Source organism: Manduca sexta, chromosome 9 (assembly GCF_014839805.1).
Source record: "Manduca sexta isolate Smith_Timp_Sample1 chromosome 9, JHU_Msex_v1.0, whole genome shotgun sequence".
In the NCBI taxonomy this organism is placed as follows: domain Eukaryota; kingdom Metazoa; phylum Arthropoda; class Insecta; order Lepidoptera; family Sphingidae; genus Manduca; species Manduca sexta.
This window is the reverse complement of record NC_051123.1, coordinates 4,921,419-4,944,265: the sequence shown is the minus strand read 5'-3', so window position 1 is coordinate 4,944,265 and position 22,847 is coordinate 4,921,419. Positions and strand designations below refer to the sequence as shown.

At 31.5% G+C, this 22,847-nt stretch overlaps 4 protein-coding genes across 5 annotated transcripts; 3 read left to right on the top strand and 1 right to left on the bottom strand.

Annotated features, from left to right (window-relative positions):
• The first annotated feature begins 5,616 nt into the window (after window positions 1-5,616).
• On the top strand, window positions 5,617-11,768 carry LOC115443282 (ubiquitin recognition factor in ER-associated degradation protein 1). Of its 2 annotated transcripts, none has more exons than XM_030168632.2 (7): window positions 5,617-5,850; window positions 5,927-6,047; window positions 6,870-7,024; window positions 7,832-7,961; window positions 8,298-8,440; window positions 9,130-9,348; window positions 10,631-11,768. In XM_030168632.2, the coding sequence occupies exons 1-7, from the start codon at window positions 5,848-5,850 to the stop codon at window positions 10,790-10,792; spliced, it is 933 nt and encodes a 310-aa protein (XP_030024492.1). In that variant the 5' UTR covers window positions 5,617-5,847; the 3' UTR covers window positions 10,793-11,768. The 2 variants fall into 2 exon arrangements, with proteins under 2 accessions (XP_030024492.1, XP_030024493.1); XM_030168633.2 differs by having other exon boundaries at window positions 5,622-5,850; window positions 5,933-6,047.
• A 422-nt stretch (window positions 11,769-12,190) lies between these two features.
• LOC115443283 (actin-related protein 2/3 complex subunit 4) lies at window positions 12,191-13,579 on the bottom strand. The gene has a single exon (XM_030168635.2). It carries the CDS (start codon window positions 13,497-13,499, stop codon window positions 12,993-12,995), a length of 507 nt encoding a protein of 168 aa, XP_030024495.1. The 5' UTR covers window positions 13,500-13,579; the 3' UTR covers window positions 12,191-12,992.
• A 453-nt stretch (window positions 13,580-14,032) lies between these two features.
• On the top strand, window positions 14,033-19,815 carry LOC115443277 (ras-related protein Rab-35). The gene is made up of 4 exons (XM_030168627.2): window positions 14,033-14,256; window positions 14,344-14,643; window positions 16,615-16,763; window positions 18,029-19,815. Exons 1-4 carry the CDS (start codon window positions 14,205-14,207, stop codon window positions 18,128-18,130), a joined length of 603 nt encoding a protein of 200 aa, XP_030024487.1. The 5' UTR covers window positions 14,033-14,204; the 3' UTR covers window positions 18,131-19,815.
• A 1,429-nt stretch (window positions 19,816-21,244) lies between these two features.
• LOC115443266 (cytochrome b-c1 complex subunit 9) lies at window positions 21,245-22,696 on the top strand. The gene is made up of 2 exons (XM_030168609.2): window positions 21,245-21,490; window positions 22,592-22,696. Exons 1-2 carry the CDS (start codon window positions 21,350-21,352, stop codon window positions 22,628-22,630), a joined length of 180 nt encoding a protein of 59 aa, XP_030024469.1. The 5' UTR covers window positions 21,245-21,349; the 3' UTR covers window positions 22,631-22,696.
• Window positions 22,697-22,847: the final 151 nt, after the last annotated feature.

Genomic DNA, 22,847 nt, shown 5'->3' with positions numbered 1-22,847 from the left:
TTTGACAAATCACACTAATGATGAGGCTAAGGTATAATCGTTATTGAACGTATTCGATTATCGATTACCATTTTTATAAAACTTGATATCGATAGTTGCATAATTATTTGGTATGTTCAGATGATATAAATATTTTTTTATTGAATTATCTATTTATTATTGGTAAGCCATTTCCATTTATGTTTTTAAACCCTACACCACTTGCAGTTATCATTGTGTTAACTATTTAAATCGTGAAAACATTAGATGTATTAATTATAGATTTTTTTACCAATAAATGTGATCAATTACAAACAACTCGAATATTTGCAAAAAATAATATAATTAAATCTAAATGCAAATTTTATATTATCGATTTATTTTATTTCAATGGCGATTTGCGATAGTCCGTGATTGTTCATTATGATAATGAGTGGCACTTCAAAATGAAATATGATATTACCTGTAGTAAATTTTACCGAAAAAAAAATACGAAGCTTCATGTGAAGGAGCTGTCAAAATTATCATCCTATATTTGATAACGTATAGTTACTAATTAGAATTGGGTAGGACATGACATGAAAACGAGTTTGTAAGAGTAGCCTCATTTTAACATTGAGCCGGTACAATGTCCTACTTCAAATTAGGCGAGGCGTACTGAGGCGAGGCGCTTTAATGTGCGCCTTACAGTATTTTGTAATGATAACACTCAAAATACTTTCCTCTGACTCGCGACTCGAAACGCAGTACCATAATGTTCATTGTAAAATAACGTCCTATTGTAATTGTCTATCTCTCTGTCCTCGTCCTATAGTTAACCACGGAGAATGAGTAACGCGACTGCCGCGACATAAAGTTTAAAGTAGTACAATATATAATTTTGAGCCACTCTTCCTTTTGACGTTATGTACGGGACAAATGTACCGCTTCTTATATGTCCTACTCAACAAGTTACTTTTCCTTGCTCGAACAGTAATATTCATTAATGTTTTATTTTTCAGATATTACTAAAGTATTTTCGGACCATATCTACTGCCTTACAAGTAGGTCCCGAAGACACGCGGTATACAATACTCAAATTGGTTTATTCCAAAAAAATATAAAACATTTACGAAAGCGAAGGGAAGACGATTTTCACCAGAGGAAAAAACATTGTCATTGTCTTTATTCAAAAAAACGTCCTAAATATTACAAACCTTTATGCAAGTATTTTACTCTACCATCATCAAGAACTGTAAAAGCCAAATTAATATAATCGCAGGAATAAATCCTATAATTTTCCACTGTTGGAAATAAAGGAAAAAGATTGTTTTGCTTTGGTCTTTTTGTCTGTGTCATATGATCCATACAAAGATACAAGAGTTTGCTTCACATTAAAAATGCTCTTTTCTAACTACGCTTTGGTTTTTATAATAAAAGGCATAAAAAATATTTTAATCAGCCAATAGCATATTATTTCACAAATGGACTTAATAAGATAGAGCTAAAAATATTAATACGAACTGTCTTGGAAGATGCCATTGATGCTGGCTTAACGTAATCAACACAACATGCGACCAGGCACCCGTTAATGTCGGTCCCATAACAGAGTTGGTTAAAGAAAGATGTAACTAAAGCTGTATATTTACGGAAAGGAAAATACTGGTAACATGACATAATACGCGTTAAAGGACAAATAACAACCCCGTTTATGAGCTGTTGCGGCTGAACATTTAACGGCAAGAGCAGAATTCCAGCAGAATGTCGTCAGTTAGTAGATTTCACACTTTTACTTAACAATTTATTTAATTCATTGAACGGGTGTAGCGATTTTTATTTATTGTAAACTAGCTTTTGCCCGCGGCTCCGCCCGCGTGATATAGTTTTTCGTTTAAATCTCTCAAAAGTTATAAAGTTCCCCCCTTTTGCTACAGTGTTTTCATTACTGCTCCGCTCCTTTTGATCATAGCGTGATGATATATAACCTATAGTCACAACGTAGTAGTAGTGATACACAACCTTGAAAATTCCTCTAGAGAATTTTCCAGGTTTGTAGGTTTCCTCACGATGTTTTCCTTCACCGTTGAAGCAAGCGATAATTCACAAAGAATATACACATAATATTTTTAGAGAAGTCAGAGGTGTGTGCCTTTGGATTTGAACCTGCGGACATTCGTCTTGGCAGTCCGTTCCACAATCAACTAGGCCAACGCCGCTTTTTTTTTGTTCACGTATTGTTTATTATTATTTATACTGATATTTTTTTATCTTTCACGTTCAAATTTAAATGGTAAAGGTGCTGCCCTTGCTGTCCCATCTTAAAAATAGAATATGTATCTACAAAAATGATTAGCAGTCTCATAAGATTGATTTCTTGTGACTACAGTGTTTACGGTCCCTTACTAAAAGATCCTTTAAAATTACCATAAGGGCAAACGACTTTGATTTGAGTTTAAAATAGATAAATTATCAAGTCCAAGTGTGATTCTTTTTACTGATGTATCCTTCATGGACAACAGCTTCAGCGTAAAATTAACATTTCAAAATGTTAGGTAGACGATACTAAGGTCCATTTTAATACATTTTGTTTCATTTCTGGGTAACTAAAGTATTAGTAAAAATTTAAATTGTCTAGTTAGTGATTAGTTTAAAAACGTAAAAATAATTAATAATCATCGGATATTTCGGCCTTTAAAATTTAATATGACGACATTTTAAAGGCAGAAATATCCATGATTATTAATTATTTTTACGTTTTTTCTTCAACTGCGAGAACTAATCACTAACTAGACGTGAATTTAAATTCTTTACTTGCCAATACTTGTTTAGTTACCCAGATTAAAGGTGAAACAAAATGTATGAAAATGGACCTTGAGGTATCGCCTTAAACAAAAATACCATTTCTTAATTTTTCTACTCTAAGTACGATTATGTATTTTTCATATTTTTTGAATACTTAATTTCAAAGAAACAAAAAATAAAAACCGAGAAATTCTTGATGACGTCACACATACAGTTGAATAAAGTTGTTCCTTGGTCCACCTTACTTTTTATTAAAAACTAAGACATCGTCATTTATCAATGTCAAAAGATAATATTATGCCGGCGCCACAAATAACAAAAATATTTGAACTCATGTGTGGCACGGGAATTTTCGTATTTGTGCAAAGTTTGTTTAAATGTTTACGTATTATCTTGTCATTCGGTATTGGTTTTACGACCACACATCAAGCGTTCAAAGTTATAGAGTTGCTTGAATGAGAACTGGTTATATATGGAAACCTAAAAGAAAAATGCCATAAAAAATTTAATTTGGTCAGTGTCTGTAATAGAATACAAATACGCAAATACCCGTGCCAAACATGAGTTCAAACAAGTGTTCTAATATTTGTCTGTGTGTGGCACCGGCAAAGACGTTTTACAAATAGACGCGTCATAGACTAACAAAATTGCACATAAAACGGCGCACTATTCACTATAGCATCATGACTGTACATACATATAATTACAAATTGGCTCGATGAAGTCTTTTAGTTATACAGGTGTCAAATTAACGAAGGACCAGCTATACCAGGTTGATAGAGGATTAATTTATTATACAAAATATATACCTTCTGTGTCGCCTAATAATATTGCATCGTTCAGAAAATATTCAATCGTTCCTGCGTCGACCTGCTTGCTTTAGTTGATGTTTTGTTAATGTTACAACTGGTACCTACATTTCTGCAGCAATTCGCATTACTTCCTTTATATTTTATGTAACAATTATCATTTTTATACGACTTATTTATGATTTCGTTGTTTGATCATAATGCTCATTTTGTGTTTATTGTATGTTGTAATTTAACCACCACGTAACCCATAATTAATAGTTAAGTGATGGCAATTTAAAGATAATATCATGTACACAAGCGCGAAATTATTTTGCTTTTATCGCGTTAATTGTTCGAATCTCTCCTTTTTTTTAGTACATACTCTATTTAGATCATATACCCACTGTTATGGTATATATCTAATATGTATTGGCAATTTGTATCGCATTCGCATTTCGCTGTTGATTACTACCCGGTTTCATAGACCTGTTTTAAATCAGTTCTTATTATAATTATTTAATCTTTCTTATTTAACAAATTGTTAAATTAATCTGTTTGATATCTACATAAAATATTTTTTATATTATTATCATTAGTAAAACAACCTTCGCATGACGAAGAAAGTATATTTTAATGAATGCTAATCTTTATAGTTCCTGTTTCTATGGATAAGTATAATGATCATTGTAAACTTGATGTTAATTTCTTTTCCAGTGAACATTTTCAATTTTTAAAAGTAGCGTGACTTATTTGGAAATAATTTTGTTTGGCTTAGAATAAGTTTGTTCTTGTTAATATTAGTTTCACTTGTTTGTGTAGAAAGATAATGCTAGAATCCGAATTTCCTTTTGATGAAGACAAAGATAAATAATATGGCTAGCTAGTATGTTTCAGAGTTAATTGCTGTTCTAGATTTGTAAATTTTTATGTATTTCTATATTGAATCGTATATTATTAGGCAATTTTTATAAAAAATTATAAATTCTCTTTTATTTGAACATTGATACTTGATATTTATTTGATGATACATTAAAATGATTATCGAAATACAAAAGAATTCATATATTTTTATAAAGTTAAATCAATTGTGATAAAAATATAGTTTGACAATTGAGAATGTTTTAGCATATTATAAATATCAATGTTAATTATTATTCGTCACAGTATGTATTTTTAGACATAAAATAATTTTAAGTATATTTTATTATTTAGTATTTCGGAATTTTACAGTGTATTACAGTTTATTTTAAATTAGTATCGTTTATTTTTCCATTGAATATAATTAATAACTAAGATCAAATTATCAGCGCTTACATAGCTTAATAGAGGTGTAATACTTTGTAAATCTAATATGGAATGTGAATATCATTAGTACTTACTATAAGCATTTTGTACACAAAATGTTATCGCAAAAAAAAATAAAATAAAAATAATATTTTCAATATGATGTTTGTCTGATTAACGATCTTATTCTTAGATCTTATTACTATCGAATTATTATGTATTAATAATGATAAAAGTACACTGTAAATAAGATGTCAGAAATATTATACTACGACGGCATAGCAAATACAGATCTGCTTCTAAGTATTTTAATACTTGGATTGCCGTCTTCTGCACTTTTAAAACCGTTTGCAAAATAATAAAACACAATAAACCTGAATCGTGAAACGCAACGAAAATCGCGAACGCCCTCTACCTCACAAGTATGAAGCAGCCGTAATGTCGATTGGCACAAAAACCCAACGAGTAGGCTCTCTATTTCCATATATATTATAATTCTCTTTGCCCGCAGCTGCCACATATACAAATGAATGAAATGGCATACAAAAGATAAGGAAAGCTATAAACTTCAATTTTTTTGCTGCGTTCCCATTTAATGATTCGTTTTGATTGTAGCACTTAAATTATTTAAAAAAAAATGCATTAACATAAAACATTAAGCTGTTTCTTTAGTTTCAAAATATGACTTCCTTACTGGTATGGAAGTTAATCCTAATATTAAAAACTATAGTGTTTATTCTAAATTCAAAATGCAAAAGTAGAGGCACAAGAACACGTTGACATTTGAATAAGAATGTTCGATTTTTAGCATTAATATAACGCCTATTTCTGTTTTTCTTCGAAATATTTGCTATTTAACCGTCTCACTCGTACAATATTGAAGATAAAAGTGCATACTGTCACTAGACAATAGAAAATATCACTTCTAAAATCTCCATTTTAATGTTTTGAAGTTATTGTGTGCATGAATTGCATTTATTTTTCAACAAAGAGATATAAATAAACTCCCAAAATGGTATTTTGACGCATTCTCTTCATTCGATTGTTTAGTTATTCAGTGTTCATTATTTGCTTATCATACACTTCGTTAGTTTCAGTTTGGTTTCAACATGTTTCACGAGATTTCGAGGCCTTTCAATATGACCTACAGATGTTTCTCAGTGTCTATGTTGCCGGGAAACGAAAGGCAAGATGTAGAAAGAGGGGGCAAAAGTAAGACCATCAATATTTTTGTAGTTCAAATGTTGCACTTGTCTTCAATGTTATACAGCCATTTGGCTATGTTCAAACATTAAAACAAATGCTTTTAATAGCAATATTTACTGTGTTTACAATTACAATTACAAAAAAAAATTATATATTAGGTAACTGTAATATTAAATTGATTTAAAATTAGTAACGATTCCTTCTACATGGAGTAACATGCAGAGATGGAATCAATTTTAAAGAAGATTACAACACAAATCACGCCTGTGTACCCAAAGGGGTAGGGAGAGGTGCAACTAGGCTACCCACTTTTTGCACTGTGATCCACCTGGAGAGCCTAACGCCATATTAGGCAAAAAATTCAACAAGAAAAACCCAATATAAATGGCCTGTCTAGGGTTTGAACCCAAAATCTCAAGTTGCACCGCACTTGCAAAACACCTATGTCACCTTAGTGATCATGAAGAACTTACTATTAATATTTACTGTTATTTTCATGTAGAATATAAATTATGAGCCATAAGAAGCGTATAAACAGCTGTATTTAATTTGACAACAATGAGTTGGTTTTATCATACTTCTGTGTGCTTCAAATATATGAGTGATAAAGAACAAATTGAGTCGTAACTATTAAGTTTCCTAAAAAAAATACAGCACTTACAGCATAATTTAACAATTCAATCTATAGTACTGGACCACTGTGGTGTGTATTAACACCTTGTGTATGGTGGCAGCAATCTGTGCGGATATAGAATATACTCTACCGATAATGAATATCATGTTAGGTATTCTAATTAAATATGAAAAAAAAAATGATTTTTTTTCCAGTTATTATGCCACCATCTGCGCTAGAACAACTAACAAGACTTAACATAGAGTATCCGATGATATTTAAATTAACAAATAAGAAAACAAAAAGATTAACACACTGCGGTGTCTTGGAGTTTGTTGCTGATGAAGGAAAAGTTTATCTACCTCATTGGGTAATATAATTTCAGTTTGTATATTTTATAGTTGAAATGCTTATTAACTGGGTCCTTATTCTCTATACTACTAATTTTTTAATAGTACATAACAAGCATGCAATGCGATGTGTTGCATTTAATACAATTAAAATTGCCATACAGAATATCATTCAATACTAATATCACAAACATAATGTAACACAGCCACAATTCAAGCTTAGACTGTGATGTACAATAAGGCCCCTGAAGAGTGTTTTTTTTGTTAAATTCAGTTTTATACATATGTCATTATTTTTGGTGTTGTTGAAAATAGTTTTATGAAATAATCAATTAAGTTAGACAACCATAAATATGGTTTTTTCAGTTTGTGTTTGGTATGGAATAAATTTGTTTATTGGTCACATAGGTAGTTAAATAACACTTGATGTGACATTAATACAATGAAAATACATGATTAGTATACATATCATAAACCCACTTGAGGTTGTTTTACTGTTTAAATTATAAATCGCATACTAAAACTTGATGTCTCCAATGACAGTACTAGAGATCTATAAGTCGTGTTTATGACATGCATTTTTTTGTGTATTGATATCTCTTTGTTTGCCATTGCTTGGTTGGTTTTGTGCTGAAATATACAGGGTGAGTTTTTTAGCTAGGATCTTTATGACTGATACCTTTGCCATGGAAAACTTTTTTTTTCATTATTAAAACTTTTAATAAAAATCACTTTGTTTATCAGCTCGGAGTAATGCTTTGTATTAGGATAAGTTCATATTTCAAACCAAAAAAAATGTTACCTTTTATATGGCTTGTATATTGCAGATGATGGCCAACTTGGTACTTGAAGAGGGAGCTTTAATTCAAATAGAGAGTGTATCTTTGCCGGTTGCCACATTCTCAAAGTTCCAGCCTTTATCAGAAGACTTTCTAGATATTACCAATCCTAAAGCAGGTAAGGATTATGTTTTCTACTGAATAAGTTTAATTTTGTGTAGAATTAGATTAATGAAGCGAATTTGCGAATCCCGCTTTTGTATCACCATTCATGGTGCCATTTAAAAATAGTTAATACAATTGCAATTCTCAACAAATAACAAATTAAGCAATGGGTAAATAAAGTAATAAAAGTCGCCCCTTGTCAGGTTAACAAACGAAGTTGAAAAAAAGAAAAATAAATCAAGGTACCCAAAAATCTGGATAAAAAACTTTGTAGCATTTCCTGGCTTTTTTTTTTGCTTTAAAAAATCTCACGAATCGGGACTTGCTAATTTGTTGTTTTTTTTTTCAGTTTTAGAGAACTGCTTGCGTAACTTCTCGTGCCTCACTACAGGCGATGTGATCGCCATCAAGTACAATTCCAAAGTATATGAACTGTGCGTTTTGGAGACCAAGCCGGGCAATGCGGTCATCATTATTGAGTGCGATATGAACGTTAGTTTGTTATTTTTATTTGTTTCACTCCGTATAGTATCAATAGGGTACTGGACTCATTTTTGTTCTTTACTATTATCAAATATTTACATAATATAAATTATAACACAGAAAGAATTATTAAAATCCGGTAAAAAATCAACAAGTTATATCTTTGAATTTCGGTGGAAAGGGTAATTTACAAGAAACAGAAAAGAGACGAAATACCCACACGTGACGTCATCGGGAATTCCGACGCGGGCTAAAGAAAGAGATGAAGCGATATCCCCACATCGTGCCCACTTCTGTACATAACAATATTTTAAATATGAATTGCTCGCTCATTTTTTAACCAATTTCTATGCAGTTTTCGCAGCAGTGCTTCTAAGCTGTAAAACTGTTTTTTTGTTCATGTTTTGTAATGATTAATGACTACTTGTGAATAATTTTAAAAATTATTTTCGAACGACATAACTTAATATGTACTAAAAAATAACAGATTATTCTTTCCAGATAACATATCTGGAAAGAATATTCTTATAGCAGATTATTCTTTATAGCAGATTATTCTTTCCAGATTACATATCTGGAAAGAATAATCTGCTACAAGACTTTATAACTCTCGGTTTTGCGAACATCGCATCATTTGCAATTAGTAACAGCGCCATCTGTTTTGTTCTGCTCCATACAACTACCGTCTTTCTATACAGGTGGAGTTCGCCCCACCAGTGGGTTACAAAGAGGAGGAGCATATCCCCCGCGGTGAAAGAAACTCAGGGGCAGATGGTATGGATGAGGATCCGGCTGAGATGATGCCCGAGCCCAGTGGGTTCATCGCTTTCAGTGGGGAAGGAAATAGACTCGATGGAAAGAAGAAGAAGTTGACCAGTGAGAGTGACTCCGAGCCGCAAAGCTCGCAGCCGAGGCAGGTGGGTTATGTCTTTTTATTATAAGAGTATGGCAAGATCAAGAGAAGAGTATCCATTCATCAAATGGCTATCCCTCTTTAGTCAGTGCAAGTATACCTGTCTTTTCGAAACCGGATATACGCGCGTTATAATTTACTAGCTTTTGCCCGCGGCTACGCCCGCGTTATAAAGTTTTTAGGCTAAAGTTTTCCGTTATAAAAGTAGTAGTTTCCCGTGAGCTTATGTTCTTCCCAGGGTTTCAAACTGTCTCCATACCAAATTTCATCTTAATACGTTGGGTAGTTTTTGAGTTTAACACGTTCAGGCAGACAGATGCAGCGGGGGACTTTGTTTTATAATATATTTTTTAGAACTTTTTAAGAGGAACAATCCCGTCATACATCATTGTTGCATAACTTTAACCGTTTACCGTTTTAATAAATTGTCCCCATTTTTGCAACATGTTTCATTACTGCTCCGCTCCTATTGGTCATAGCGTGATGATATATATAGCCTATAGCACTCCACAAATAAAGGGCTATCCAACACAAAACGAATTTTTCAGTTCAAACTGGCAGTTCCTGAGATTAGCCATTACTGCTCCGCTCCTATTGGTCATAGCGTGATGATATATAACTTAGAGCACTCCACAAACAAAGGGCTATTCAACACAAAAGAATTTTTCAGTTCGAATCGGTAGTTCCTGAGATTAGCCATTACTACTCCTCCTGCTCCTATTGGGTATAGCGTTATGATATATAGCCTATAGCACTCCACGAACAAAGAGCTATCCAACGCAAAAAGAATTTTTCAGTTTGGACCGGTAGTTCCTGAGATTAGCCATTACTGCTCCGCTCCTATTGGGTATAGCGTGATGATATATAGCCTATAGCACTCCACGAACAAAGGGCTATCCAACGCAAAAAGAATTTTTCAGTTTGGACCGGTAGTTCCTGAGATTAGCCATTACTGCTCCGCTCCTATTGGGTATAGCGTGATGATATATAGCCTATAGCACTCCACAAATAAAGGGCTATGCAACACAAAACGAATTTTTCAGTTCAAACTGGCAGTTCCTGAGATTAGCCATTACTGCTCCGCTCCTATTGGGTATAGCGTGATGATATATAGCCTATAGCACTCCACGAACAAAGGGCTATCCAACGCAAAAAGATTTTTTCAGTTTGGACTGGTAGTTCCTGATATTAGCGCGTTCAAACAAACAAACAAACTCTTCAGCTTTATATAATAGTATAGATTAACAACCTGTAAGATTATTCCATTAATGCAGTGTCTTTTGCAGCCTTACGTTCGAGGTATTCCGGATTACGACTACGTGATAGGTACTCTGCGTTTCATCAGAAACTCGCGGCCATCCAGTGCGAAGGAAGAGACCGCAGCCGAACCCTTCCAAGCATTTAAAGGCGAAGGATTTACGCTAAGAACAGCAAAGTCCAAGAACTGAATTAAATAAATATATTTTTTATATCAGCTTTAGATAATAGTGTTTGTAATGTGCTCATTTTTAAAACTTAATTATTGAGTTTCACACACCAATCAAAATCGAAGCAGTGAGATGGACTAAGTGCACCAAATTAAATATTTCTGCTCCGCATAGCTTCGTTTTGACGAACACTGCGGGGCTGAAAGGAGTTTTTGTTGTAATAGGTAATTTATTTTACCTTTATTTAATCGATCGTCAATAGGCATTAGCCACTAAATTGCTTCGGTTTTGATCACGAATGCGTGTGATTAGCTCCAATATTCCTCAAATTTTCAGTAAGAATGATTTCAATTAAATTGTTCCTGTTTAACGTAAAATTAGCGACCGTCTCGTCTATTAAAATTTTAGTTCAATAGTGCTACTTATTTTTATTAAATATTGATGTACCTATTTAATTTATAAAGTGGTTATGTATTATAAAAATGTTATAATTTCTCTTTTAAAATACAAGCTTGTTCACAATGTTGTTACTTTTTGTTAGTTTGTCCTAAGTCTAATGACTAACAAAAGTATACCGCATTTATGACAAGAATTATTGAAAATCAATAATTCAATTGGATAAATGTTTGAATAAACTACTCTGATAGCGTTTTTGATGCTAGCTACTCAAAATTTCAATTAAATTTGAATTTTCCAAAGTTTAGGTTATGCTACAAATCAATATCCTTATGTATAGTTATTGTTTATACCTTCTTTTTGCAATATACTGTATATAACATACTCTCGAATTACCTAGATGGCGTACTTGTATTGCGTGCGCAGTACAACAGCTCTGACTGAAAACTGACTAAATAAATTTAAATTTGGGTATCAATTAAATTGGAGATTTAATCCTCATGTATTCACAAGTAGCCTAATATAAAGTTTCCTTGTGTATTTCCTGTTTACGATATGTACTTTGTGGATAATCATTTTCTATTAAAGTAATTAATAGCAAGTTTTTATATTATATTTATACAAAAATAACTAAAATAACAATAGTTAAGAAATATTTTTAGTATATATTCACTATATTTCTTCTGGTATGCAACCTGGTGATTCATGGCTTGCGGCGATAAGTAACCTTGTGCCATTCTCTTTACAGCATTCTGGTTTTAAGAGAAGAGAAAATATTATCTATAATTAAAAATAAAAGGGGTACATGTAGGAACCTGCTTGGCTGTGCCCCTGGCATTGTATAAACCTTGGGTGGTAGATGCCACTTACCATAAGGAGGTATACCTGCTTATTTACTTGGGCAATGAAAAAAAATGTTACTAACAAATACTTTGCACCACCTAATATCTTAGGTACCTAACATAGGTCACATTTTTTTTTACGTACACAACATATTATTGGGGTATTAATCCAAAACAAGTATTATATTTACAAAAAATATATTTAATGGATAATAATTGAATACACTGCTTGCATGTCAAGAGAAACAAATTCTGACACATGATGAAATTAATCCTAAAAATGAATTATCTAATTGTATAATAATCTAATAAATCAAAAATGTTGCTTACATTAAAAACATTTTATATAAGTTGGGTAGCTATGACAATATTTTGTTCACTTATAAGCAGATATAAACAATATAATTAATTTAATAAAACTCTTCTGTCGCAAGAAATAAATGACCTAGTCATTCCTTTAGACAATACATAATTGTAGACCAAAATGTGATATTGCCAACTAAGATTAATCATGTTATTTTCTCATCATTTTCTATAATATAAACACAGAAGGGAAATTCCTTTTTGCTGTTATTTCATCCTTTCTATTAAAAAGTTATAGTAAAAATTTATTGTTGAATGTTATCCATAAATTACACATAGAAAAAATTGTATTGCCATTGGTTTTTATTTGAGTCAATAGAATATATCCTATTGTTTTCTTGTAAGTTGCATTTTACAGAGTTGTTGGTGTAGTCTACATGTATGCATACCTACCTAACAATAATTAATAATCAAACATCAGTCATTAAAACAATGGAAAGTTCCTAAGCCTAGATACACATGCCACACTCGGGAGAGCCTCAATCTCTTCAAACTATCAGCACCTTTATACTGTAGTGCGCTAGGTTTAAAATGCAATAAGATACTGAACAGAATGCATTGAGTAGTGCTAGTCTTCAATTATTTTAATTTACAATACTTAAGTCACATAGTGTGCGCTGTTAAAATCTCTTCAAAAATTCCTCGGAACAAATTCTAGCGCGCGCGTTCACCGCTAACTTCATTTCACTTATTTCCTTATCAATCTCCTCCATGAAATATATAACGAAATCGACCAGTTTGTGTTTATACATCTGTTCGGTGTGGAAATTCGTGATAAGGAAACTGATATGGTATCCGTCCACTGGTTTCCGCCTCAACACGATAAAGTTTTCCGCTCTCATCATCATGAATCTCATGAACTTTTTACACAGGATTTTTTCTATCTCGTCGGCCTGCTTGATCATGATACTCACTCTGATCGAGTTTACTGACGATTCGATCAACACTTTCTCATTGGCATTCCGCGATATCACCACTGGGTTTAGTAGGAGCTCTTTGCTGGTTCTAACCTCCACCTCCGGCTTGGTATATTTTTCCACTACTTGCGATGAAAAATGTTCTAAACACATAGCGGCTGTAAGAGTGTGCCGCACAGCAGTTAAATAAGGTTTTAATGTCGCGGACATTTTATCTAAAATTAATTTTTTGCACCACACCTATAATTTTGTTGTTTGACAGTTAATACATAGAGATTTGATTACTCATAAAATTTGTTGGCTTTGTCTTTGTTTAAGCAAACTCCCTGATGAAAGACAGAGATAGAATGTTACAACGGATGAATCACTGTACTGGGTGTACTGGGGTACAAAAACGTTCAAAAATATCAATGACTTTTAATAAAAAAGAATACTTTTTATTGAATGCAGAAAATATTTTTTTTCGATTAAACTAAGTAAAAATATATATCAATGAACTTCTAATTTGCATTATTAGAAAAACCATTAATAATAATAATAAAAAATGTGTATTACTTTATTTACCGGAATTATATTTTAGACATTTTAGGTACGCGTTAATATGTTTCATTTTCACAATTAGGAAAAGTACAATTATGTATTTATTTAACAACAGGTCTTAGTATAAACGATAAACAACATATTTTATGCTTTGCATTTCAGAACTAAAATTAATTTTGCTTGTCACACTAAATTATTTTTACTCTAGTAACTTAAAAACAACAATGGCGAACGTATAGTAAAATGACGCAAGTGTAACGTTCTACGGCATGCGTTTTGTCAATATTTCTCTAGTAAAAATTGCTTTAACTCCATTATTAGCGATAGTAGTAAACACATGACCAATTAGAGTAATATTATCCATAAAGTGAAAGTATGGCGCGTGAGTTTGACCACCTTTTCAAACTGCTGATTATCGGTGACAGTGGTGAGTGGGCGAGGCCTATGATGTGCCTGTAGTGTTCTATCAACTGATATCAAGAAAACGGACCCAACGGAGTAACGTATGTTTCAGGTGTGGGTAAGAGCTGTCTTCTCCTGCGTTTTGCCGACAACACATTTTCCGGTAGTTATATCACGACGATAGGGGTGGATTTCAAAATAAGAACTTTGGAAATAAACGGTGAACGAGTCAAGCTGCAGATATGGGACACGGCCGGGCAGGAGAGGTTCAGAACTATCACGAGCACGTACTACAGAGGGACGCACGGCGTCATCGTCGTGTACGATGTCACCAACGGCGAGTCCTTCGCGAACGTGAAGCGATGGCTACACGAGATCGAACAGAATTGTGATGTTGTTAACAAAGTTTTAGGTGAGTTTATTTACGCCCATTACTGACTCGTAATTACAAACTACAAACCATTACACTTCGCCCTAAGTTCAAAAATGACACCAATTATCGAGTAATCGCTTTGTAAACTCCATCGCGTTTTGAAGTTATATACATAACAAATACATTGATATATTAACAATGACAATAAAAGAGGCGTTATTATTTGTGCAATGTCATAGATCTCTTTAAATTGAGTAACCAGAAGTGAGCTGGAGCAATGCAATACAATTTGTTTTGCTTAATTAAAATGATTACCAAATTAAGATTATATAACTGTCTGCTTTATGTTCAAATTGCATTGCATGTAATAGACATTTGTTCATTTTCATGAAGTATCTGTGAGTTATCATTCCCTATAGAATAAAAATAATTATCAGAAAATCTACTATGAATCATAATGAAGAGGCACTAAGTCTTTAAAAAGTAAATGCTGAGAAATATGCTTTGTTACTCATGAACTGTAGACTACAATTTTTTGATAAGTATAGTGGGGGATAGCAATTATGACCCATGATGAACACAATTGAAGTATAGAGGCTTCCTCACATATTTTTGGTACTACAATATAAAATAGTAATTAAACTGACATACATTTTCCTTGTGTTATGTAGAGCTTGTGTTCTAAATTAATAATTTTTGTTTATTTTATTTTTATTTTTATAGGTTTATTATGAGTCAATGGTCTTAAAGTATTATAGGTTTAATTATCAGTTTAAATATACAATTTTGGTGTAAATTTTGTGATGTCTATGTATTTGTATAACTTTTTTTGTAATTGAGTCAGTATTTTAATACTCTAGTATAAACAAATAATTTGTTTCATTGACTACAATAATTATATGGTAATAAAGTATATTTATAGCAATCAATACCTGAAATACATATTATATAATGTGGTACAATTACAAACTCCTTACTGCCTCATTTACTTATAAGGAAATATATTTAAGGGAGATTTGAGATATAACACATACTTATGATTATTTACCACCTTATCTATAGAAATAAAATTTCAATGTTGGGCAAATTCATTCCTTTCAGCTTTTTGAATTTTAACAATAACCATTTATCAAAGAATAGATGCCAATCAAATTATATTTCCAAACGAATATAATGTGTGTAAAGCTATAAATGTCTACACTAAAAATCATTATTATTAGTTTTGTGGAAACATTAATTAACCAATTTTCCATAAAAATACTTTAAACTGTAGCCTTCCAGTGAATTCTCATTATATCCATTAAAATGAAGTGAATTATAGCTATTATGTCTTTGTTCTTTACAAAGGTATTATCTATTTCCTTTTTAAGTAATGATAAAAATGCTTTTGTAATATACTTTGTTTGCTCTGACTCAATATAAGGGAAGTTGAAAGGGAAATATGGGCATTTGTTAACAAAGGAAAATGCAAATTGTTTGTATATTTTTTTGCCATTCATGTAATCATAGTGAAACTGTATGCATAATATATAATAATAATGTGTGAATTAATTAACCTAGATTGGTATGTTTTTTTTATTTCATAATTATTTACATTAGAAATAAACAGACCCTTAGATTATTTATTAATTTATTTGCCAACGATGATTACAAGATTTCACTTTAACTTGAAGTGAATAATGTTTATAATGATATGTCTTTAATCCATAAAATATACAGCTCCCACATTATCTTCTCCATATGAAATAACTTTAGTCACATTCATATTTATTAGTACCTATATAATATTTAAAAAGTATTATATAGGTACTAATCAATATGAAAGTCCCATTATTTGTTTATATCTTTAATTTAGAGCACTAACATGTATAAAAATTCACAAAAAAGTATAATTTATTAACAAAAATATAAAGGCCCAACTCACAACATTGTACAGAACTTATTAAAATAGAGCTGTATGTTATATAATTATTGTAATATATCATAAATGTTTATCTTATCAAATTACAGTTGGAAACAAGAATGATTGTCCGTCAAGAAAGGTGGTGGTCACTGAGGATGCGCAGAGGTTCGCAAACCAAATGAACATACCGCTGTTCGAAACTAGTGCAAAGGAAAACATTAATGTGGAAGAAATGTTTCTTACCATCACAAAAATGGTGAGTTAGTGTTACAATGCAATAATTACTTTGTTTTATTGATGCCCGTAGCTCTGTCCCTCCGTAGAAGTTTTTCTAGATAAAAAGGAGTCTGTAACAATTGTTAATAATGTAACAACCTATTGGTGGAAGGATTTTCAAAATCATTCAATAGTTTCAGAGATTAGGCCCTACAAACTCACAAACTTTTCCTCTTCACAATATTAGTATAGATAATAATTAGGTGAATTGTAATGTAAACATCTGAAAATGTTGCTTAAAAGAATTAGGCATTATGAGTGATATTTTTGAATATATTTTTATTTTGATTAAATGTTTTTATTGTTGCACCAACATTGAAAATCATACAATATTGTAATAAAAATTATACATGATTATCAAATGCAAAGATTGTAAGGTAATCTTTAAATGATAATACAACAGTAAAAATGTCTTTAACTTCTATTAATAGTATAAATTGTTTTGATACCAACATTTATTTTCAGAAAAAAACATTAAATTTAGTGGTAAATAATGTAAAGATTTAATGAAAATAACAGTTTGATGATTTTGTTTATTACCCTATACCTGCAGGATGTAGTTAATGGAACTTAACATTTATAAATATGTTAAGATAATTATAAATATTTATATAACCAGTCATAGGAAAAAATAACATCAATAGCATCTAACCTGGACTGATCTTAAAAATCTACATTTTAAGAGAAAATAGTGAGAGATTTATGATGTAAAAATTTCTCTTCCTTCTAATGTATTTAAAAATAAATATATATTATAATATTAAAAAGAAAAATCCATTGTTTATACCTTGTATAAATACAAGGTCATAAATAAATAAAATTAAAACAATATGAATTTTTGTGAAGAACTTTTGCGTGATGCACGCATGTCGACGTAACTAGCCGTTATGTAGTTTAAATACATTAGTATAATTAACTTAAGCTTAATATTTCGTTACTAAACATGTGCTGTTTGGAAGGAAAATTTTTAGTATACTATTGAATTTAAACAAAAAAATATATATGTGGGCTACAGGATATTATGTAGAGGATGTCCTATGCGATTATAATTATTTATAGGTAATGGGGCATCTTCTAAACTGTTTATCAGCAAATTTGTAAAAAATATCACACAATATCAAGGTTAAAGTTAATATGTACGCATAAAAAGGAAATTAATCATTACATTGAATTCAAAACCATAATAATTTTAATCCTATTAAATGATATTGTTTTTGAAACTAATAAACTATTCTTTACCCGCAGGTACTGCGATCGAAATTGGAAATGAAAGAGAGACAAAACGTCACATCAAACGACACGGTACATTTAAAGAAGAGTCACAAAACTAAGAAGAAATGTTGCTAGTGGTCGCACGGGACACCACGTGCCACGGACATTGATTATCCAATGCTCAAATATCAAGAGATATTGCACAACCCTAGCAGACCACTTGTACCACAGAGGAATGTATTTTTCTACATGGTACATTACAGTATACCATTAGAGCCTATAGTTACAATAGATAATGAACAGGGTGGGGTAATCTGGTCTTACAGATGTTTATCCGTGCCCATCTCTCGCGGCATAGAGTCTATAGTGTATCAAATGCACACAATAGTTGATCTCTACATGTGCAAATGGTCACGTTTGTAATCCCCATTGTGTTTACTTACATGTATGTGCTGGGTTGGACAGTCTTGAGTCAAGAGCATGTACATTGTGACTCCAAAAATCTACTATTAGAGTATTGTGAATGCATAGTTAATGTGTATGATTGTATTCTCGTTATCAAAATTTATATGTGATGGAATGTTGTGTATCAATGGGAATGTTGAACATCATATGAATGGGATTATCCAGTAATGTTATTTCTTTTATCGAGTATAAACATGTATTATGGATGGCAGAACTGAACAAATATTTACATAAAATTTGTATATGTAATGTTATACACAAAAAGTATTATTTGAAGGAAGACAACTGGAGTTATAATAGAAAGTGTTTTAAATCTCTCAAAACTGAATAGTGCTAATTTTATCAAAATATAGATGAAATCCAGTGCGATTATATAGTGAGAAACTATTTATAATTTTTTTATTTAAATATTGGCAAAGTATATGTGCAGTTGTGTAACCGAAATTCCAAATTTATTTAATACCCTTAGGGAGAGTTTATTACCATTTTATAACTCAGACTAGATTGGAGGATGGATTAAAATTGTTATACAGTATGGTGGCAAAGTTAGGATAACTTGCAGTGATGATTAAGTCTAGGCTATGTTAACCATACTGAGTAATTTTGTATGAGGAAAATAAATAATAAAAAAATTAAGCAAATAATAGCTCAATTTGGAATTACTTTCTGCAAATTAAATTTTTGGTATTTTTTCAAAAGAATAACCACTGATAAAATTGTAGGGATACAATTGCCTTTACGGTAAGTGGGACTTGATTTCCTTTTACTCTAATTGAGGCATTATTAATTTGCCTGAAAATACATATTTTGCCGCCAAAATATAAATATAATATTGACATGTGGAATGTTTCTTTATCTATTTTAATGAGATTATAATATTATTTGCCATCCTGGTTCTAAGACTCTGAGGTTTAAATTATAAGTAGTCATTATATTGTGCGTTTTGATAATAATTATGCGTATTACTGGGTTACATAATTATACTGTGTTTATTAGAAATCCTCAAGTCAAATACATATCTTCTGTATTCGATATGTTCTGTCAAATAATTGCGTTTTTCACTTTTTTGTGAGTTAGTAAATGTGTATGTTAAAATGTTTACCGATGCCCCTGGTTGCGTATTGATATTTTACATCATATAAGTTTGCAAGTTAAGTTGATGTGTTGTTTTCGCCAAATTATCATTCCGTACATTACATTTGTACAATATCATATGCTTTTTTATTTAATATGCATGATTTGTCTCGTTGCAGTACTCATATATTATTTTTAAGAATTATTGTTCATAGGTACATACCAGCATTTTATTTGTTTTTAAAGATGTAAATAGATGATATATTTTGCCCATAATAAAACTGTATTTTTATTTTATCTAAATCGTATTTTGAATATTATCTTTTTGTTGACTGATTTATAGACATCTCGAAATGGTGTTTCAAAAATATTCAAGCGTATGATACGACATCTCAAAGCTGCGGATATTGAACAATAAAAATTCTAAAGATATTCTTTCATAATGTATGTGGCAGTTAACTTGGCAATAGCCAAGTTGGGAATGGAGCGGACGTCCGAAATGAAAAGGGCCCACAGTTTCAGAAACCAATTTCCATACATCTCCAACTTTGAACGTATATGTGTAAATGCTTTGTGAATTATTGATCCTTTAAACAGCGAAGAAAAACATCTTGAAGAATTATACACATCTGACTAAGAATTTCTAAGTCATCTATATGTAGTCCGCCAATCCGCTAGTCTATCATAGTCGTTGATCAAGTTCGACTGAACCCTTAACCTTCAGTAATGTAGAGGAGGTCTGGGTCCAACAGTGAGTCAGTATTACAGGGCTGGTAACATTGCCAGTAGGTATTTACAAAAAGGTTTTGGAAATAGAGGTTGAAAAAGGTCCAATTTGAGAAAGTTTATGTACACTGCATAGCATTTAGCGACTAGCCTACTAATTTATGGGGAGGACAGAAAATGGTTACATTAATGACTTATTATCAATTGATATGAGAAAAAATTTAAAACAAAAGTCATAGAAAGCATTCATGCGAGGTAGTCAATAGTTATGCACCGACAATTTAATCAATGACTCATGATGAATGTAAGTCATTTGCACAGATCTTCAATTCTAATTTACGCCTCAAATGTTAATAAAGCATTCGAAATGCCGAGCAAACGCGTAATGATTGATCGGAAACAAAGATAATTGAGAACTGTTGAGAACTATTACAATCATCGATGGGAAATAATAATAAATATTTTCTATATACGTTTAGAATACTCTGTGGTGGATGTTTTATATATTAAACTGGCAACTACATTTTTTTTCTGTAATCTTAGTGATGAACAAGTAAGTACGTCCCTCAACTTGAAAAAATCGATAACCTAATAATCTCGATGTTTGAGGCAAACGTAGATAGTGTTATGAATGGTTGTAAATTCGGTAGGCTCGTAGTTGGATAGATCGTTAAATTTATTCATATTCTTTTTTGGCTAAATAAGTAACGTGAGCCTAAAAGGAGTACAAGAGCTATAATTTTATTGACTTAATTGTATGAAACAGAATTTTACAAAATTTTAGCAGTTGAATGCCAAAGATAACATTTGTTGCAAATATGTACCTATGTTTTTAATACATAAATCATATACTATACTGAGAGCTGTTAACGGTAAGGAATTAAGAAGTTTAAGTAATTAAATTGGATTGTGAAGTTCCGAATAAAACTCTTAAGAATAACGATATGATTGAATTACTGATAACTCGAACTAAAGAACTCGACACACATCACTAGTCGACAAATTTGACAATCAGTGTTTGACAATTGACAATCCGATCCTCGACAAGAGAGCTTTCTGAGAGAGCGATTTTCTTGAAAATTATCCAAAATGTCCATGTGGTCGACGTTAAACCGCGCCGTCTTCAAGCGCACATCGACTTTCGCCGTAGCTGTTGCTGGCGGCACCTTCTTCTTTGAGAGGACCTTCGAATTAATCTCAGAGTCGATATTTGAAAACCTGAACAAGGGGGTGAGTGTTTTGTTATGTAATTTTCCTACAAACTGTTTTTGAATGTGTTACGGTTTTGGGGCATCAATTAATTAGAAATATCAATTAGTTTTATTAGGTTATTTACACATTTTAATCGAATAAAAATGTTATTCACTCAAGGACGAATATATCTCTTATACTAAATATTGTCAATGCAATGTGTACCTCTGTAGATTAAATCCTGTTTAACAAAATATATAAAACAGTTTTACTTATATTATACTGTGGTTTCTAATTACGTGGGAAGAGCCTTTTCATTTAGTTTTAAAATAGCACATAGTACCAAATCAAACATGAATACACTTTGCTTGAGTTATATATGTGCATATTTTATAAGACATTTATTGATCAATGTTTTGTGGACTTTTTAATTACGAATCAAAAAACTGTCTGATGTATTTCTTATACCACAGAGGCAAGATTGTAGTAGAATTTCTCAAAATTCTCTTATAACTATAGTTGGGCATTCCAATGGGTTATTAACCTGGTGCATAGGTAAAATTTGATAGCATAACTTGATAGAACTTTGTATATATGACTAAATTAAAAAGGTGTATTAGTTTTTTACCACTGGGTTTAGACCTTGATAGATAGCTGATGTATGTATAAATAGTCAAGTGTAAGTTTGTAAAAGAATTGTATTATATGATGTTCCAAACAAAATTTATATTTTAATATTTTCCTGATACTAGATGAAACAACATCCCATAGCAAAGTAACCTCTGCAATCCCACCCTTATGTCTTTTTTTTATTGCTTTGAATGATAAGACAAGCTTGCTGTTCACCTGATGGTGGGTGATACGACCACCCATAAACAGTAGACACACCATCTAGCACCTCACCAAAAGTATTGTTTGGTTATCCACTGCGCTTGCCATCCTGAGATGTGAGATGTTAAGTCTTATTTTGTCCAGTAGGTATACTGGCTACAATGTTCTTCAAACTGGAACACAACAATGACTACACACTGCTACTTGGCAGCATAAATAGACATTGCTGTGGTACCTAAACAAATAATTTGTAAATTTTTTAGGTTATCAGTGTATCAATAATTTTTATATATTTATATTTTGTTTCAGAAACTGTGGAAGGACATCAAGCACAAATATGAAAACTAAATGAATTTCAATGATACATTTATTAGTTAATTTGTTAAATTATTAAATATGGTCACTAAATAATCACTATATTGTTTTATTCTAAATATGAGATGTTTCAAAAATAGACACACAATAATCATAAAATGACTAGATCTACAAATATATTCTATGTAGGACTTTAATACTACAAGAAATTTCTTAGCATTAGTTACAATTGCACAAATTGGATATACAG

Excerpts from the sequence above, each read along its gene's own strand:
- LOC115443282 (XM_030168632.2), top strand. Across the intron at positions 6,048-6,869 it reads TGTAGAAAGAGGGGGCAAAA|TTATTATGCCACCATCTGCG; the intron begins GTAAGACCATCA and ends TTTTTTTTCCAG. Across the intron at positions 9,349-10,630 it reads AAAGCTCGCAGCCGAGGCAG|CCTTACGTTCGAGGTATTCC; the intron begins GTGGGTTATGTC and ends TGTCTTTTGCAG.
- LOC115443277 (XM_030168627.2), top strand. The coding sequence starts at position 14,205 with ATGGCGCGTGAGTTTGACCACCTTTTCAAACTGCTGATTATCGGTGAC. Across the intron at positions 14,644-16,614 it reads TGTTGTTAACAAAGTTTTAG|TTGGAAACAAGAATGATTGT; the intron begins GTGAGTTTATTT and ends ATCAAATTACAG. Across the intron at positions 16,764-18,028 it reads TTCTTACCATCACAAAAATG|GTACTGCGATCGAAATTGGA; the intron begins GTGAGTTAGTGT and ends CTTTACCCGCAG.
- LOC115443283 (XM_030168635.2), bottom strand. The coding sequence starts at position 13,499 with ATGTCCGCGACATTAAAACCTTATTTAACTGCTGTGCGGCACACTCTT.
- LOC115443266 (XM_030168609.2), top strand. The coding sequence starts at position 21,350 with ATGTCCATGTGGTCGACGTTAAACCGCGCCGTCTTCAAGCGCACATCG. Across the intron at positions 21,491-22,591 it reads TTGAAAACCTGAACAAGGGG|AAACTGTGGAAGGACATCAA; the intron begins GTGAGTGTTTTG and ends ATTTTGTTTCAG.